Source organism: Papaver somniferum, unplaced genomic scaffold (genome assembly GCF_003573695.1).
Source record: "Papaver somniferum cultivar HN1 unplaced genomic scaffold, ASM357369v1 unplaced-scaffold_35, whole genome shotgun sequence".
Taxonomy (NCBI): Eukaryota; Viridiplantae; Streptophyta; class Magnoliopsida; order Ranunculales; family Papaveraceae; genus Papaver; species Papaver somniferum.
Genome location: NW_020645971.1, coordinates 4866913 through 4886001, shown reverse-complemented (window position 1 = coordinate 4886001; position 19089 = coordinate 4866913). Strand labels below are relative to the sequence as shown.

Below are 19089 nucleotides of genomic sequence, written 5' to 3'. Positions count from 1 at the left end.
AAAAGGAAAAACTTCTTTTATTGGCCTTAAATTAGATATGTCAAAAGCCTTTGACAGACTCGAATGACATTTCCTTTTGACATTTTTCAGCAACTTGGATTTCATCAGGACTGGATTCAGCTAGTTCGACAATGTATTTCCACAACAAGTATTTCTGTTCTGGTCAATGGGAAACCGTCTGCTTCCTTCAATCCTTCTCATGGAATTCGTCAAGGTGATCCACTATCACCATATTTATTTCTCATCATTATGAAAGCCTTCTCAAGAATTATTCAGTCGCAAATTTTACAAGGAAATTTAAAAGGAATCAAAGTGGCTAAAAACAGCCTAGAGGTGAGCCATGTTTTCTTTGCAGACGATTGTTTGTTATTTCTTGAAGTTTCTCCGACTTATCTTAAAAATTTGCAACATATTTTGGATCAATTTGCTAAGGCTTTTGGTCAGGTAGTGAATCTTCAAAACTCCACTATCTTCTTTAGTAAAAATGTTTCCCCTTCTCTTCGTCATCATTTTAATAACATTCTTCATATGGAGATTATGGGTCTTGGTGAAAAGTATCTAGGTATACCTTTACTCATTCATCGATCAAGAACGAAAAATTGTCATCCTATTTTGGAGCACATGTCTGCAAGACTTCAAGGTTGGAGTAGTAAAATTATCAATCAGGCTGGTAAGACAATACAACTAAATTTTGTTCTTAGTACAATGGGAATGTATCAAATGCAAGTTCTGAAGTTACCTGACACTATCATTCATCATATGGATCAAATCCTTTGAAATTACTAGTGGAACAGTTCATCTACTCATAGGAATAGACATTGTATATCTTGGTCTAAGATGAATCTGCCGAAAAGATTAGGAGGATTAGGCTTAAAACAACTTCATCATTATAACTCTGTATGTTAGCCAAATTAGCTTGGCACATAATTCATAATCCAGATGATTCATATGTGAAATTCTTAAAGTCTAAATACTTTCCTTATCATGATCTTAAATATGAACCTCCTCCTAACAATAATAACTCAAGCTAGATTTGGCAAAGTGTTGTTCATGGTATACAGGTTGTTCAAAAATTCAGTAAATGACAGGTTGGTGACATCACAACGATTAACATGTGGAAGCATAATTGGATTCCAAGTGAATCCTCAGCTTTGTGTTCATGGAATGCTCTCAATACTTCTGATATTCAATGGGTCTCTCAACTAATTCACATACATCTCAGTGGAATGTTCATCTTCTTTATCAGCTGTTCACTCCAACACAGGTGCATTCTATCTTTTTTCTCTCAACTAATTGGTTCACATACATCTCAGTGGAATGTTCATCTTCTTTATCAGCTGTTCACTCCAACACAGGTGCGTTCTATCTTAACTATCCCTTTGCATTTATGTGATATTAACTCTCCATCAACGCCATCTTCTTTAACCACTTCTTTTTGGTTGAAATTTTGGAAGATGAAAATTCCATATAAATTACAAATATTTATGTGGAAAGTTATTCAAAATGCACTTCCTGTTAAAGCAAATTTGCACATAACAAATGCAAATGATAATAGTTGTGTCCTCTGCAATACTCTGCATATAAAAGATATCAATCACTTATTCCTTACTTGCCCCTTTGCCAGTGCAATTTGGAAAGCTTGTCTGCCTCAACACTTTAATTATATTCAACAGTTTTCTACTCTTCAAGCCTGGATTGCTTCTTGGACAACAGATTCAATCATCAACTTTACTTCAGACACTCCTTTACATAGCATAATTGCAACTATTTGTCATATCTGGGAATGCAGGTGTAAAGTTCAATTTCAACAGGAAACAGTTAAACCTAACTCTGCTTTGCTGCCTCTTTTCAAGTATCTATCTGAAATAGTTAATATTACTCATGCATCTCATACTCGTCATTCTACATGGCATGTATACCATTGGCATCCTCCTCCACCAGACACTTTAAAAATCAATGTAGATGCTTCATTTTATAAGCCTTTTCATTTGGCTGGTATTGCTATGTTAACAAGGAATTCTACAGGCTCTTATGTTACAGGAAAAGGAGTTCTTAGAAGAGTAAGTCATGTTCATTATCTGCAAATGCAAAACAACTGGAACAAAGTTATCTTTGAGTCTGACTGTAGAAATGTAATATTATCTGCAAATGAAGGTTTGCTTCCCTACTGGCAGTCCTCTCCTCTGCTAAATAAGTGTGTTAAGATGTGTAACAATCATAAAAACTGGTCTTGTGTCTATGTCCCTAGAGTGTGTAACAAGGTGGCAGATTGTTTGCCTAAATCTGTCCTTAGAGGTTATAATCCTGGAGAATGGTGGCAAGTTCCATCAACTGCTCTCTCTGAAAAACTTGCTTCTGATGTAACCTTTCCTTAATATATACTATCTTTCTCTTTGTCAATTTTTTTTTTTGAAGATTTGTGTCTTGGAAGCTTCCGCATAGAATATCTGCAGGAAACTTGTGTCTGGGTTATTCGTTATCCAAACGACGAATCAATTACTGTAGTCACTAACTCACTAAGTAATTTTCTTATTACCCAGTTATTTTGCTCAATATTATTTCCAAGTTTAGCTTGTATCCAAAGTTTTGATGGGAATAAATCAAACAAGTAAAAGGTAGATACTACTGAAACCAGTTGTACATACACATATGCACAGTTACAGGGTGGTTACTTTGTAAACCTTAAGGAGAGACAGATAAAAAAATGTGTAAGATATATCGCAACAATTTGATTTGAAATATAGGAATAACCTGGTAGTTATGATGGAAAACAAAGCTGCCTCATTGGCGTTAGCTGCCTAGCAATTGGGAGGGGAACATGTGCCCTAATCAACGTCCCATCTTCTGTGTATTCCTGTAGACAAGAAACAAGTTAATAAAGTGTTTCAAAGTAACCATCTTTGCATACATGGTATTGCAAAGTAACCATCTTCTGTGAGAGTGTGTACAGCTGATCATTACGGCGGACCATGAAAGTTATAATATTAGGTAATAGTAATTGGGAATTGCGAGAATCAGACCGATCGGAGGCTGATAAGTTCGACAAAATGTTGTCATGTAGCTTCCAAGTGTTTGAATATAAGATAGTCTGTTGATTAACGAAACAAGTGAACAACATCCGATGAAATGCTTTGGGATATATACTTACAGTTCCCTCTACCATTCCAACCCTATGTATTGTATTTAGAAGTTCCCCTTTATCGAATGGGATGAGGGCTTCCACCCATACCATAGAGTCCTGATGAGATGCATTATAATTTTCAGTTAAGCGTTCATTCTCAAAATGAATAAACAGACTTCAACAGACTTGCAAGGAACTTAATGAATGAAGTCAAAACCAAACCTTGAGTTTTGATTGAACTGCGTCACAGAAATCCTGTAGCCCATCACCACTAAGAGCAGATACACAAATAACATCTTCTCTTGCGTCTGCTTCAATCTTGAGGTTACATGGGTCACTGACTTTATCAACCTATAAATTAAGTAACATAATTCATTATAACTTCTACCTTCTGTTTATCTTGGCAGGCTTGAACTCATCAGACAAACTCAAAAGGAGGGAACAGTTGACATTACTAATAAATTTTACTCAATACCTAAATATTGAAGTAAATAAATAAACCAATCTGGTTAAGAAAAATGCACAAGATGGCCGTTAACAGCCTAGATGCACACAAAATTTACACCATATCCTAGATGCTTAGCATTGTAGAAAAACTAGCTGTACCTTGTTCCAGATTATCAATTTTGGTATTGATGAAACATTCAGTTCAGATAGGACTTTGTCAACAGCATCTATCTGCTGCTGTGCAAGTGGATGGCTGAAAAGGCAATGTTCAGTTCGTTTAAGCTGTTCACATAGAAAATCTAGCACGAGGCGAAGGTAAATAAGTCAACAGTATAGATCATTTAAAATTCAACTTTTACCAAATTATACCTAATATCCACCACATGCACCAAAAGTGATGATTCCGATATTTCTTCCAATGTCGCTCTAAAAGCAGCAACCTGTGATAAAAAAAATTAGTCATGTAAGGCTCTTATTCCATAAGCATGACAAGGCTGATGAATCTTGAGCCATAATTGCTCATTGTGGGAAGGAATTTGGTTATGATAACTAATTGGACAAGAAAGAACTCACAAGTGTAGTTGGCAGCTTTTGGATGAATCCTACAGTATCCGTCAGAAGGAATTCCTTACCGTTCTTCATCTGCATGGCAAGCGGAAGAAATTCGTCTCATTTAGTTTTTACAGAAGTGTAGCTGAATCTGCAGAATCAACTCATCTGATAAAAGAGATGGACTTCTGTTTTCCTTGCTGTGCATGAGATTCTTATGTTTGAGGCAGATCTAACTAAAAATATTAGAGGACACGTAAATTTCGACGCAGTAAAGCACTAATGTATTTATCATACCTGCACCCTTCTAGTAGTTGGATCAAGTGTAGCAAATAATTGATCCTCAGCAAGAACATTGGCTCCAGTCAAGTGATTTAGAAGTGTACTCTTTCCAGCATTTGTGTACCCAACCTGCAGTATGTCCTTTGTTAAGATGAAGGGTAGATATGGATAGTCACATAGTGGCTTTTGCAAACTCAACCTGATGTTAATCTATAAATGTGCTTACCAGAGATACTACAGGGACTGGAACTGAAAGACGGCGTGTGCGGTATTGCTTACGATGTTGTCGAACAGAATCTAATTCTTTCTTCAGAACGCCAATCTGTAAGGATGGAAGGATTTTACAAGTCCAGAATAGAGATGAATTGCTTAGACAAGCAAAAAAAAAAAAAATGCTTGGATCAATGTGTCTCACATGGCTATGGTTTAGGTGTCCTTGCTTTTACCACGTTGGGGGAACTTGGGGATGATACTTTATGTTTCTTTAAGAGATTGAAGAATTGTCAAGTTAGTAATGATGTCAGTAGTGGTGTTGGGAAATTTCTTTTTTATAGACTAGGCATCGCTATCCAAAAGGGGGTTGGTGCTCAGCTTGTTGTTAGGCTACCAACTACAGTTTTGTACGATCCTATTGATTGGTTTTTATAATCAGGAATTATTATTTCCTTTCTAAAAAAAAGAATCATCAATGCAGTAACCCACCAACCACAGTTTAAGACTTAAGTTTTAAACTGGTAGAATTTCCAACATACTGAATAAGATTAAATACCAACAAACTGGCAACATGAATAAAAAAGGGATAAGAATGGTGGAAACTGCAGAAGAATCAAGATGGGTTACATGTTGAAGTATCAACATCGACTTCATAAAATCTGGTGCATACAAGAAACGAAGGTCTATGGAGAAATCTAGAATGTCCAAAAGTCTGGTTATGTTGTTTCTTAAATAGTTTAGTTAAGCTAGAGTGTCCTAGTGTGGGTTGTTCTAGTTAGCTAAGCATGTCAAGTTTGAGTCCCATCTAGTGGCTGACCATGCGGAGGAGGAGATACTCTCGGTCAAAATAGTGGAATTGTATAAATGCCCCTACTATTTACGGGCTTTCATAAATATCCCTACCCATTATATTTATACCCTCCATCTTTTAGAAGGAAACCCGAGAAAAAAATTAATTCCATTTTTAACATGTATACTAGTAATGGGAAATTAGTCGTTTCATTCCTTTTCTTTTCAGATATAAAATCTCTCTCTCGTCCTCTCCCAAGTTCCCGACGACAGCCATCACCACCACTATCACTGTCACCATTTCTTTCTGCCGCCAGTTAATGATGATGGTGGTGGTGGTGGTGGATATCAACTCTATGTCTATTCATTTAAATGATTTTTCTTTCTAGATTCACAATGTCCTGTTCAATTAGTTGATGACGATGGTGGTGGTGGTGGCGGTGGTGCAGAACGATGTCAAATATATGTTTTATTAGTTGATCGTGGTGGTGGTGGAGACCTAATTCATTAATCGATGGCGAGTAATTCATTATGTGATATACGTTCTTCACCATAGAAAGAATTTTTGCTTTCGTTCATCTTCAGTTTGGGGTTCGATTTCAACTGATTTTTTTTGGATTCGTTCAGGGCTAACATGTCTTCCATTTTACAGGTATGATTCTGATTTTTTTTTTCTTTTTAGTTTGATTTGATTTTGTTGTGCGCTATGGGCTACAACTTTGTTTTCAGGTTGGTGTGAAGCAAGAATATAAAATGTTGAAGGAAGGAATTGGGAGTATATTGTATAGGTGTGGCATATATGATAGATGTTTTGAGTAGGGACTGATCTAGATGAGTTTTTAGATTGAGCTGATAATTACATCTGGTTGACAAAGGGGAGCATTATCCATTCGAAATGCATATTTACATTGGACTTTGCTAGGGAATAATACTATAATCATAACCTAAAATGCTTGTTCATCAGGGACTTTATAAACAAATGTTTCGATAAAAGTGGTCATGTCTTATGGTTCCTAATAGTGTTTTTAATTTTGAATAAGCAAATGGTCGTTCATGGCAAGTGGTTTAACCTCATTCTCATGTCTTGTATTTGAATGAATGGAGCTTGCTCTTTGGAAAGACTAAGTTGAAGGAGCTCGCTCATTACGATGCCGAGTGGTACTATATAGGAACAGTTAATTAGAAAACTCAAATGTCTTGATACTACGCTGTGTTGATATTTTTATTCTTTTATAAATTGAAGCGGAGTCCTCTAAAGCTATAATTTGCTTTACAGGTATTTGCTTCCTGAATATTTTCGACATGGAAAAGTGTCGGATAAACGGATGTATATGCACTTGGTGTGGTACTGTTAGAGCTAATAACATGCCATGGACTTATTGAGGCAAAAAGAGCTATAGGAGATGAGAATCTAGTTTTATGGGTAAGTTAATGTTATATCTAGATACTTATTAACTTTAGCTAATTATGTCTTTAGGGTAATGAAAACCGTCAAATGCTTTGAGTTTCAGGTGTACGAAACTTCTCCAGCCTGATCATCCCCAATACACTTACCCATCCCTGCACTAGAGACAGATGCCCACTACGGACTGATTACAAATTGATTTATGTATGTTTGCTGCGTAGTCGTTCTCTTGTTCCTCTTTTAGTCTTTTATATTATGGTGCACATCCAAAATTAATCCTCATATCAGAAACTTTAGTTTAGCTCACTTGTTGTTAAACGAGACCACATCCGGCACATGTTAAAATTTAAATAGAGGATGAATTTCCTGTCGGTCTCTGTTGAGTCTGCGACTCATACACGAGCCAGGGCCGGTTTTGATCATTTAGTTTGAGTTACATTAACATGTTTCGAGAAATCAGCCTCTTATTTGTGGCATTTTTTCTTTTATTAACATGTTTTGAGATATGTATTATCTTGGTCAGAACTGAATTGTGTACTTACGCACACTCTTTATACTTAGCATTCTTACCTACTTATACCATGTTAATTGAGTAACTAAATTATTCATGCAAATTGTTGTTGGGTTTACATGTTATCATGGTCTTTATAGATGAAATGTGGCACAACATACTGCTTTTACCAGCCATATCATTTCAGATGATATGTTTTGCTATTTGAATTTGTGAATTGTAAACTCATGTTATTTTTTTGTTCTTATTTTTTTCGGTGTTTATTGCAGGTACATGAGAGCTCATCAATTTCCTTTTTAGGTCGCATTTGTTGTTGGTTTTTCAATTCTTGAATCCTTGCAAACTATATGGTGTCTCTCAAGATGAACCTGTGGTGTAATGGTATCACACCTGACTACAGTCAGAAAATGCGTGTTCAATTCACGCCAGGTTCACTACTTTTAGTACTTCAATTTTGAGGATCAACTTTCGTTGTTGACACTAGATTTTGGGGTCAGCTTTAATTGTTGACACCATGTTTTGGGATCAATTTTGGTTGTTGACACAATACATAGTCTGAACATTTTCTGTATTTTTAATTTAAAGGATCAACTTCAGTTGTTGACAATATGATTCTTTTTTATTATTTTCTGATTGTTGTTGGGGATCAACTTTGGTTGTTGACACTAGATTTTGGGGTCAACTTTAGTTGTTGACACCATATTTTAGAATCAACTTTGTTTGTTGACACCATACATAATCTGAACATTTTCTGAATGTTTAATTTAAGGGATCAACTTCAGTTGACACCATAATTCTTTGTTATTATTTTCTGATTTTTTTTTGGACCGTTTTCTTTTCGGACCGTTCTTTTTTTTTTCTTTGTTTTCATATTTTTGTTTTTGGGATCAACTTCGGTTGTTAATACCATATTATTTGTTTAATTTTCTAAATAAATTTTCTGGTTTTTGTTTTGGGAATCAACTTTGGTTGTCGCCTGTAGACTGGTGGTGGATTGGCGGCGGTGACTGTGGTGGTGGCGGCGGTGACTGTGGTGATGGAATATTAGTGGTGGTGGCGGTTGGTAGGTGGTGGTTGTTGAGCGGTGGTGGTGGAGTGGTAGTTGAATGTTGGTGGTGGGGCTTGATATGCGGTGGTGCAAGTGGTGGTGGAATAAGGGTGGTGGTGGCAATAGCGAAGCGGTAGAGAAAAAAAATATTATATTTTAGAATAAAAGAAATTTTATATGAGTAAGGATAATAAGGTAATCTATTTTTAAATGGATAAGGTTTTTAAAGGATAGTGGTATATTTATTGTTGTACAGGGGTATATTTGTTGGGTGTCAAAACTAAGGGTATATAGTTAATATACCCCTCAAAATAATATACATAAAATTCCTGCCAAATTCCTTCCCCATTTGTAAGACCTGTAAGTAAGAGAGCTAAGGCTCTTCCTACCCTCTAGTTGTGTAAGCCAGTCGACAAGTAGATGAGTGAGGGTAAGTGATGGTGTAGTGAGAGAGAGGTGTCCATGAGTAAGTTGTGTAAAGGTGTTTTTCTGTGAGAATATTAAGTTCTGTGTTTGTGTTAGAGCTTGAGCGTGTCGAAAAGAGATAGCAAAATAAGTTGTCTGATTAAGTAATAAAATTATTGTTGTGCCGAAACTATGCCAAAATCCCGTCTCATTCTCTCAAACTTAATATGGAAGCTTACACACATAATCTCATACCAGATTGGTTGAATGTGAGAAGCATAATGGACAGAACTTATGAGACCATTTCATTAATCACAAGCAAAAAATTCTACACACTTTGCCCAGGCACACAATAACCTCACATGCTCAATAGATCACACAACCTCACACACGCACCACCCCACTTTAATTTCTTAGTTCACTCGCTAGAACTACAATGAGGGTCTAGCCTCTTCACTTACGGACCTATTACACATTTTAATATGGCTGTTACTTGAAATTTCTAGAGATGTTTTCTCTAAACCAAGAAAACACAACTTAGACAAAGGAAGACATTTCTTGACAGTTTAGATTTCTCTAGAGAAGGTTGATATTGAACACTTAAAAGTGGTCTCAAAGCTTTAAAAATTCATCATTATGTTATATAATTTTTAGGAAAACTTCAATATAGATAAACCATTCAAGGTTTCATGATACACGAAATTTTAATTTACTTACTTGAGTTCGCAAGATACGTTTATCCACTTCAATTTGTTTTTCACCCATACCCTTCACCTGCCCACCAGACTGACGCTCAAGGTGAGTCCACATTTTTGTGAGTCGTGGTAGTTGGTATTCCATCTGTGCTAGTGCAACCTACACATTCTTATTGGTGTTAGTACAAAACTCACCCAATTGTTGCATAAGCATTGCACATAAAACATCCTATATTTGCCTGCAAAGCTGCTTCATGTGTTGCAGCCCGTTGGTTGAAGATATCCAGAATAAGAGCAGTGCGGTCACAAACTCGAACCTTCCCACCAAAAGCTTTTTCCAAATTCCTCAGTTGCCTAGAAGTTGAGTTTTACAACATGAAAGAATCGGTTAGCTTTTCCTTCTACATATATCTTTTCAAGTGTAAGCGGACACATCTATATGGAATATTACGTAACGGGGTAACCTCTATATAATCAATCATCAATAGTCAGTATAAAAGGTACATGAGTGAAAAAATCCCTTAAGGATGACAAGTAGTCTGGATCTCTTCCAACAAATTCCTACAAGTTGTGCATGGTAATCCAAGGATATTCCTCGCAGGGGTGGTTTTAAGTCGAAGTTCCGTTCCTCTACCTTGTACTGGAAGGAAATGCAGACTACAGTCTCTTCAGTATTTGAGTTAGATATCTAAGTTTCTACAGAAGTCTGGAACTTTCAAGCTAGAAACTCCAGCAACAGATAACAGACCATATATGTGCTAGATTTAAGGAAAACTAAACTTTAAAAATGGTAACCTTTGCCTTATACATGACACCACATAGACTTGAATAGGAGTAAGTGGAAAATGATAAGCATTCTCACCTTAAATAATTCAGTTCAAAATGAAAAACTAGGTTAAGCAACCTACCCTGCTGAAAGTTCATCATCAAATATTACAGTCTCCACATCCAATGCATTAATTGCACTTTTGATTTCGACAACCTTACCAGAACCTACATAAGTCCTCGGATTCGGAGTAGCAAGCCTGTAAAATAAGAGCACTCATTTCATTCAAATTACCAATCAAGTAAATGAATCCATCCAATTCATTCAAACATAAATATAATAGGAACTGAAGCTGTAAATTTTAGTTCATGCATAAAAACATATTAGAGCGCTCACTTCTGATATGTAGAACCAGCAACTGTTAGCCCAGCAGTATCAGCTAATTGGCCAAGTTCTTTGAGTGATTCTTCTGAGCTGAATGAACCATCAGAAACATTTTTGAGCTCAACACCAACTAAATATGCTTTCTCTGCAACAACCTGAGCGAGGATTCAATATCTAATATATCAGTACAAATTCTTTTTTGCAGAAGACAGATATTTATTCCAAATTTATAAACGAAGAGAATACCTGTTTGCCATTTCTCAACTTGAATATATTTTCCTCTTCTTCATCTGCTTTCTTAGAATCTTTTTTCACCTTACTTTTGATTTGTTGTTGATTAAGGGTTTCTTGTTGTTCTTCTTCATCATATTCAACCAGAATTGGAACTTCCTTATTACTAGTGATAAGACTCTCTCCTTGATTTGACTCAGTAATAGACAAATCGATATCAATTATCTCAGTAGATGTTTCAATTTCTTTTTCAATATCTTCTCTTAAAACTCTAACAATCGATGATTTTCTTCCTTTACAAATTGATGAAGAAGATGTTAACGTTTTCTGAAGTGGGTTTCTTTGGATTTTTTGGTAACTAATAAGTGATGTTTTTCTTGAAGATCGAAGAAATGGTGGGTTTGAAGAAGTGGGGCAGAAGAAGGATCCACTCATGGCAAACATGTTTAGGATTGGGCGCGAATACCCAAAGACTCGTCTTTGTGTGATAATATCTACCCGGTGGGAAACCAAAACTTGGCACCTCACCTTTGGGTTCTAGCTCGATAGGTTTGAGGCTATAATCCAACTCTTTTAAAATCGTAACTCATATAAGTCCCCACGTTGAACGGTGATCCTCACCCACTGTTACCCATTCTTAGAATTGTTCCATTCCATTTCCGGCCCGCGAGTTATAACCTCAAAGGTATCACTATTCATCCACAAAGAACCCATCAAAACAAAAATAACACAAAAACTCCGTCAAAACAAAAGTAACACAAAAACCCCAAAGAATTTGATGAAGGTTTCGTCATAAAATTTGATGAAACATCATAGAATTTGATGAAACCAATTTTGAAATTTAGGGTTTTTGTATCAGTTTTTAAAAATTTGGGGTTTTGTATCAAGTTTGTTTAAGATGGGGTTTTAATGGATCCAAACATTTGAATGGGATTTTTGTACCACAAGTTTGGTCGCCTTGGGTTTTTATGACTAGTTTTGTTCCACTTTTCCTGAAGAAAAAAAACAAGGCTTTTCTTGATGGAGTTTTAAGAGAAAAACATGGCTTTTTCTTCCTGGCTTGATTGGGGTATACCCGGATTAATTGGGGTATACCAAATGAGACAAAATAAGGTCATTTTAAAGTAAAACACAAAGCCCCTTAACCACATATTTACAAAAACTGCTAATCTACCCTTGATTAATTAACACTAATAAATGTGATTAGGGTAATTAATTTAATTAGTTAATTAGTTGATTAAATTTTTGAAATTAGGTTTTTGAACTCATGGATGTGGGTAGGTTTTTGAGATTTTTTATTTTTTTATTTTTTTTGAGAATTCTACTTGTAACGGAAATGAAATCGTACTACCCAAACACTTATAAATATGGGATTGTAGAACTGCTGGGTGATTTTATACTCAAAATTATAGAAGGAATCAACATTTTTAGTTCTGAAAGTATGAAAAGTCGGTAAGGTCGACAAAAAAATACCCTGCCGACTATAAAATTTTTGACATACAGAGAATGGTGTTACAAATGCATGATTAGTCGGCAAGGTATTAATTTCATAACTTGCCGACTAAACTATGGTCGGCAAGGTATTAATTTCATAACTTGCCGACTGGTCGACAAAAAAATACCCTGCTGACTTTTGGTTCGCTTTGATTCTTCGTTTTTTTTTTTTTGTTTTTTTTTTTATCATGTATAGTTAGAGTTTAGAAGAAAGATTTTTAATTTTTTTTGAATATGTTTTAGTCGGCATGGTTGTTTTAGTATGGGCAATTTGATCTTTTAACACATTTTAGACACCCCTTAGCACACTAGTTTGGATGGGAATAAAATGGGTATACTCCAATTCGGCCAGGTTTTTCTTTACAAAATAAAGAATTTTTTTTTGTTTATTATCCCGAAAAAAAATACAAAAACAAAAAACGAAAACAAAGAAAAACATTATTAGGGTTTGCTTCTTCTTCATCATAAACTGATGATCAGGTAACTAAACAATTGTGTAGGAATAATCTTATTTGCTTATTTTTAATTTTTCATCTCTGTTTCCTAAGGGCAATGGCTATGGAGTGAGTGTTCTCATTCAATATGAATGAGTATCACTGGATTTGATCAAATTAGATGCTACTATGGAGTGAGAGTACACACTCATTCATCAATAATCACTCATGCACTCACTGGAACGAGTGAGTGGGCGAAAGGGGAGACTAAGTGGCTGATTTTTTGGTCGTCTGGAAAAAAAACACATTGAGCGACTGAAAATCTGCCTCCCAAACCTATTTTTAGAGTTTTATTAATTTAAAACTCTTAGATGCGAGACCCACAATTAGATTTTATTATTAAAAAAGAGAAAAACTACGAGGAGGCATATGTTTAGCCGTTTGGAGAGAAAAAATCTCTCCAAGCGGATAAAGATTAGCCGCTTAGTTTATAAATTTAGACTCCCATGGGCAGGAAACACTCTTTCACGCGGTCTCTCACTCAGTTCAGCAATGAATGAGTGTTAAAAACACTCACTCCATAGCCCTTGTTCTAACCCAACAGATCTGTTCAGGTAATCTGCTTAATTATCTCATCCTAATCTGCGTAACTCTAATCATCTCTCTTCTTCTTTTCGGTGATTTCCTAACCCACCATTTATGCCATGGAGAAACAAAGCAAAGTCCTTCTCATTTCAAAATCCTAATCTATTAACTAACTCTTTTGTTTATTCTCTCTTCTTATGGTTCTAAGGACTCTGCTTTGAGTGTTAATGGTTTTTCCAACTATGTCACCATCATAACCGGCAGTAGCACCATTAACTCCACCGTCCAACACCAATTTTTTCGTTTTCTCTTTTATCCCCTTCTCAATTATAACCCTAAAAAAATGGTAAGTTCTCTCTTCCATTTGTGCATTTATATTATTTAGGGTTTTAATATGGGTTCTCACTATTCATTTGATCATGAAAGCTTGTTGTATTTGAATGTGCTAAGTTTGATCTGTAAGTTTAGTTATTTTCTCGGGTTTCTGTTTGGATGCATGTTTTGATTTTGTTATTGATTTCCTATTTATTTTAATTTTGTAGGTGATGATAAGTTAATTTGAATATAGGTGTTCTCTAATTTGTAAGTTCAAGCTTACTTATTTTTTTTGATTTTGGCATGCATTTCCTAAGGCTGTTTGTTTAATTTTCTTATGACTTTAATTTAGAAACTACAAAATAAAAATGTTTTTCTAAGATACCAATTTGTAACTAGCTAAGGTTAAAATTTGATTGATTCTTATTTTCATTTATTTTTTGTTTGTTTTAGATCAAAAAGATTGTTCTTTTTGTTGTTTATCTGCTGGTGGAACGTTGAAGTTGCTTTTATTTTTTGGTGGGAAGAATAATCTTTGTTGCTCAAGAAAAGGATCGAGGATCGTTTGTCTTATCGATTTTTTTGTTGTTTTTCTTCGGCAAGCTTAGGAAAGCAACATACATTTTCTACAAATGATTTTTTTCCTGATTATTTGATTTTTTTTTAGTGAAATCATTTGTCTTATCGATCGTTTTGCTTAATTTACTTATGTTTTTATTTAGGTTTTGTGGTTAAGGGTCTACCAATTCGAACCATACTGAGATTTATGTTTTTTCCATTTTTATTTGTTTTGTTCCGTAGGATAGGGTTTACCATTATTTTGATTCCGTTGTTTTCTATTTTTTGTGATGTGTTTTGCTTTCGCATGTGAGGGTTTAAGTGGTTCAAACCAAAAAAGCAACACAACAAGGTAACTATTATTGTCTTCTTCTTATTATTCATTTAATTTGTTGGCCAGGGTTCATTTTCCTAAACTTCAACTCAGTTGTATTTCTTCAGTCGAACATAATCACTTTCCCCCAAACAACGATCATATGAAATAGTTAGTTGTTGGTTTTGTGAACTATGTCGATATAAATAAGATGAACTCAATCGTCTTTATTTATTTTGTTAGTTCACTTCCATAAATCATGATCAACTCCAATTGACTTCACTTGCCCATAATATCTTATCTGTAGCCTTATTTGAACATTAAGTAGCATACCCATTTGAGTAGCTAGAATCGTTTGTATGAGACCATTCCTTACACTTGGTAAAGCTATAAGACCATTACAACATTTTCTTTCTGAAATGCAAAAGTCATGCTTTCCTTATTTAATATAGTAGCTCTGTACAAAAAAGTCTTAACGATTTATATTTACAAAACTACTTATATGTTTTTTGAAGTATGCTTCACACTGAATTTGGATAACATTCTTAGCTCTATCATGGACCTCGAACCATTTATATACATTTTTACAATTGCATCACCCTATCACTATAGTGCATACGCTCTCGAAGCATGGTAGATCTAAAATTTAAATGGGACTATGTGAACTGACACATCCTTTTGGTATCATATTTATTTTTGGCGTCACAATTTCTCTTTGGTAAAATAACTATGGATTTTTACATGGTATTGTCTGGCAGAGGAGATTTTTAACTTAAAATAGTTTCAAGATGTCGATGTTCTATCATCTGGGTTCATGGTTGAAATTTTGTTGGCTTCTTTGTATTTGCGTCTTTTTATGTTATTGAATAATAGCTTTGTTTGTTCATTTTTCAATTTTAAAGAGTTTCAGTAGCTCTTTCCATTTAGTTTCTTACTCATGGGTTGTCCAGTTTCATAATGCATAGCCTTTAAGTATAGAAAGGATGTTAGAGTCGATGTGTACGTTGTATTGTTTTCATTTACAGCTGTTTATAGATACTAATTAAATATACAAAATTGTGTTTTATCTTATCTTTCAGAGTCTATGCACCTTCTCATGATCATTTATTTGCATTGATTGTCGAATGGGTCATAGAGTGGTTAAATTAATTTGGAATTTAAGATGTTATAATCTTCTTTTAGATTCATTGCCTGAGTGTCTCATTATTTTTTACCACACCTCATATATGTCATGCAAATACAGACTACTGTTTTGTAGATTTATTGAATATTATGCAGAACGGAGCGTTTAAAATGCATATTAGAAGTTGATTCCTTTACCATAAGAAATAACAAGTTAAAATACAGTTTAGCAACTAGCGAAGAGGAAGTCATGGCCATTATTAGTCATACGTTCATTTATGCCATATGATATTAATATGAAGTTTCTTTGGGTGTTCAAACCACCATTTATAAGGTGGTATTTATTGCTATCGATTTTGCTTCTTTTTTTCTTAGAGTCATGTCTTACCTGTTTCAGGGACTTTTGATTTACCATCTCAATTGGACACAAGATCAGGATGCCTAGAAGAAACCATCTGGGTTAGGCTTGAGAAACTATCTGGCTTAGATACACCTTGAAGTTATGTCTTACATGTTTGCGCATGCATTTGTTGGATCTGATAGTTTCTCAAGGGGATTTCAAGAAGCCTAGAAGAACCCAGATCAGGTGATACCTTTCTCATTGTATTTTGTGCTTTTTTTTGACCTGTTGTTTTTAAAATGTTGACACATGTTTCAATTGCTTTGTTGGGGATAAGGACTGGAATGATATCAAGTTTGCAGTTGACAACAAAGTAGATTTTTATGAGGTTTTCTTTGTAAAAGATGCAAAAATGATCGATAAATTGAAGGTGTATCTAAAAGGTAAAGTCCAAGAACAGTAACACATTCTTAAAAAGTGACCTCCGTTCGTCTTTTGTATTGCAGGTATCTTTGAAATGTAGTCAATTTGCAGTTGGCGATGTTTCTTGCTTTTGAAAACATATCAAATGATTTTTTTATCCGTCTTTGATGTTGACTATTCTTTTTTAATAATAAAAATAAGCAGTTATGTGTAGAGATCAGAAAATTTATTTTTATTGTTTTTCATTGCAGTGAGAATTCCTAATTACAGTTTGCTTCGGGGAGGGGGGGGGTCCAGAAAGTAAGTTAGGTTACTGTTTTCATTGTAGTATTATCCATAACACTAAACTTGGATTTAGATTATAATAATACGGATTGTATGGTGCCACTTTCACATACTGCTCTAAAACTGAAGTGTATCCAAAGAAATTTCCATTACATACCAGTTTTCCCTTATTTAGAATTAATCTCATTTTTCAGTTTACTATAAACATATTATTATTTTTCCACTTTCACAAAGTCTTTACAATGAATACAGAAATGTGCTTAGATCATTTTATTTTGATTCATTTTGTAGAGAGACTGCCAAAATTTTGCTACCAAGAATGCAAAACTTTGACCGTGTTTGCAACCTATGGATAAACAGTAAGTGCATCAAAACACGACTCAATGCCCATGTGTAATGGATGGGTATTTAGATGATTAAAACAACCAACTTAAGTTTTCATATAAGTGATATCTTAGTAATTTCTCATTCCAGTGTTTCATGTTTTGGCATTTTTAAAAATGCAGTGTACTTTGCATTAGTGTATGTGGAAGGTATATTGATTTAGTCATGTTCACTTCAATTTAGTGTATTTGCAGTCATATGGAATTGCATTACTTTAACATCCATAGTAACTCAAAAATCATATCACTTATCCTAGAAAAAAGAGGAGGATATATGTACTCTCAGTATGAGGGTATATTCTTATGCCTTAATTATATCTCTCACTACCCATGCAGGTAGAACTATCCAAGAAGGAATGTCCAAATACTTACTTGGGATGAATTTACCTTTGCAGGTATTAGTCATCGATGACCATTTGTCCATTAGCAGGACTATATAGTTACCCCTATAATGGACACCGAAACGTCAAAAATACTATGTCCAAAACCTATCAATCTCCACTTCTAAATCTGATGTGTGAGTATATATATATATATATATATGTATGTATAGATGTATGATACTGCTAAACTTTACAATTCACGTTTCATTGTCTTAACTCTCTTTTGTTGTTGCTGTTGTAGGATCAGGTTTATTTTATATCTTGCTATGTCTTAAGGGTGCTCACGTACCCAAGAAACAATAAGGTGCTGACACTTTTCTTTGTTTGGAGGTGTAAGCCATCTTCTTTAATTCTGTTTTTGGTGGTCTTTTTTGTTCACTATCATTGTTTTGGTGGTCTTTAGAGTAAAATAGAAGATATAAGGTGTTGGCACTTTTCTTTGCAGGATCAAGTTCATTTTATATTTTTATACAGTGCTCATGTACCCAAGCAACAATAAGGTGCTGGCACTTTTCTTTGTTTGGAGGTGTAAGTCATTATCTGATAATATTTTTGATTGTCGTTGTTTTTTTAGTAAATAGGATTCAAACTCTAAGACTTGTTAAGATTAATTTTAAAGGAATAAAATAGAGAGTTATTGGGTCTAGGATTCGGCGAAACTCATATCAATAGGTTCAATTATTCATTTTCAAACAATTATCGCTCGACAAATAAAACAACATCGACTCTTATTCTTGCCAAGGTAGATTTTCCAAACATTAGTTATAAATCGTAAGCATGGGACATCAAACATCTAAGCAAGCATGACCCATCTAATAAAATAATAACTAATTTTTTCAAATCATAATTCTATTTTAATTAAGTGCAAAAGTTAAATAGAAAATAAAACAAATTCACCCATGTATGAAGTCCGGCTTCCTCCGTCGACCCAGTGTTGGGGTCTAGCTTCTCATGATGAAAACACACTCAAAAAATATAATTAATAGCTCAAATGGTGTTTACAATGGTGAAAATGAAGAAAAATTAGACACAACAATTTTGCTCTACCAAAACTCCCCCCTCTTTTTTTCCTCTTTGGTCCTATTAGCACCCTATTTATACACAACAACCCATTACTCAAACATCTTTTCAAAATATTCTTCCATAACTCCATCATATCTTCTCTTTGATGAAAGATATCTCAGGAATAATTTCTTTCTCCATTATCACACATCTTCCTCTATTTGCTAGAATAAAATCCTGGGGATATTATTTATTTTTTATTTATAAATAAAACCACAGATTTTCTTTCTCCTTTTCAATAAAAACAAACTCATCAATATATTATCTCTTTTAACTTCAAGATATGAAAACTTCTTGTATAATAGGCAACAAGATATCTTTGCCTTAAATCTTTGAGATCTCCCATAAATTATGTGAATCTGTTTCAAATGAAGAAGAAGAGGGTGCCTTTATCCATTTGTTCATTTGTTGGGTGTCTTTAACAAGTTGGGTGACCGTATCTTAAATGATGGGTGCCTTTATCAGTTCCTCTGGCTGCTTTTAACATTTTTTTCGATCTATTTTTCCAAAAGAGCTTATTTCCTTGAAAAGACTTAAAACAAGTTT

The 19089-nt window shown here is 34.5% G+C and overlaps 1 protein-coding gene across 4 annotated transcripts; it reads right to left on the bottom strand.

Annotated features, from left to right (window-relative positions):
• Positions 1 to 815: 815 nt before the first annotated feature.
• On the bottom strand, positions 816 to 11372 carry LOC113342288 (GTPase HflX-like). Of its 4 annotated transcripts, none has more exons than XM_026586879.1 (14): positions 10862 to 11372; positions 10628 to 10770; positions 10374 to 10490; positions 9705 to 9819; positions 9488 to 9625; positions 4626 to 4721; positions 4415 to 4528; positions 4142 to 4210; positions 3938 to 4008; positions 3728 to 3821; positions 3344 to 3472; positions 3149 to 3238; positions 2752 to 2854; positions 816 to 843 (listed from the first exon to the last, which is right to left on the bottom strand). In XM_026586879.1, exons 1-13 carry the CDS (start codon positions 11288 to 11290, stop codon positions 2759 to 2761), a joined length of 1701 nt encoding a protein of 566 aa, XP_026442664.1. In that variant the 5' UTR covers positions 11291 to 11372; the 3' UTR covers positions 816 to 843; positions 2752 to 2758. The 4 variants fall into 4 exon arrangements, with proteins under 4 accessions (XP_026442664.1, XP_026442662.1, XP_026442663.1 ...); XM_026586877.1 differs by lacking the exon at positions 816 to 843 and adding an exon at positions 1511 to 1777; XM_026586878.1 differs by lacking the exon at positions 816 to 843 and adding an exon at positions 2416 to 2447.
• Between the last annotated feature and the right edge of the window lie 7717 nt (positions 11373 to 19089).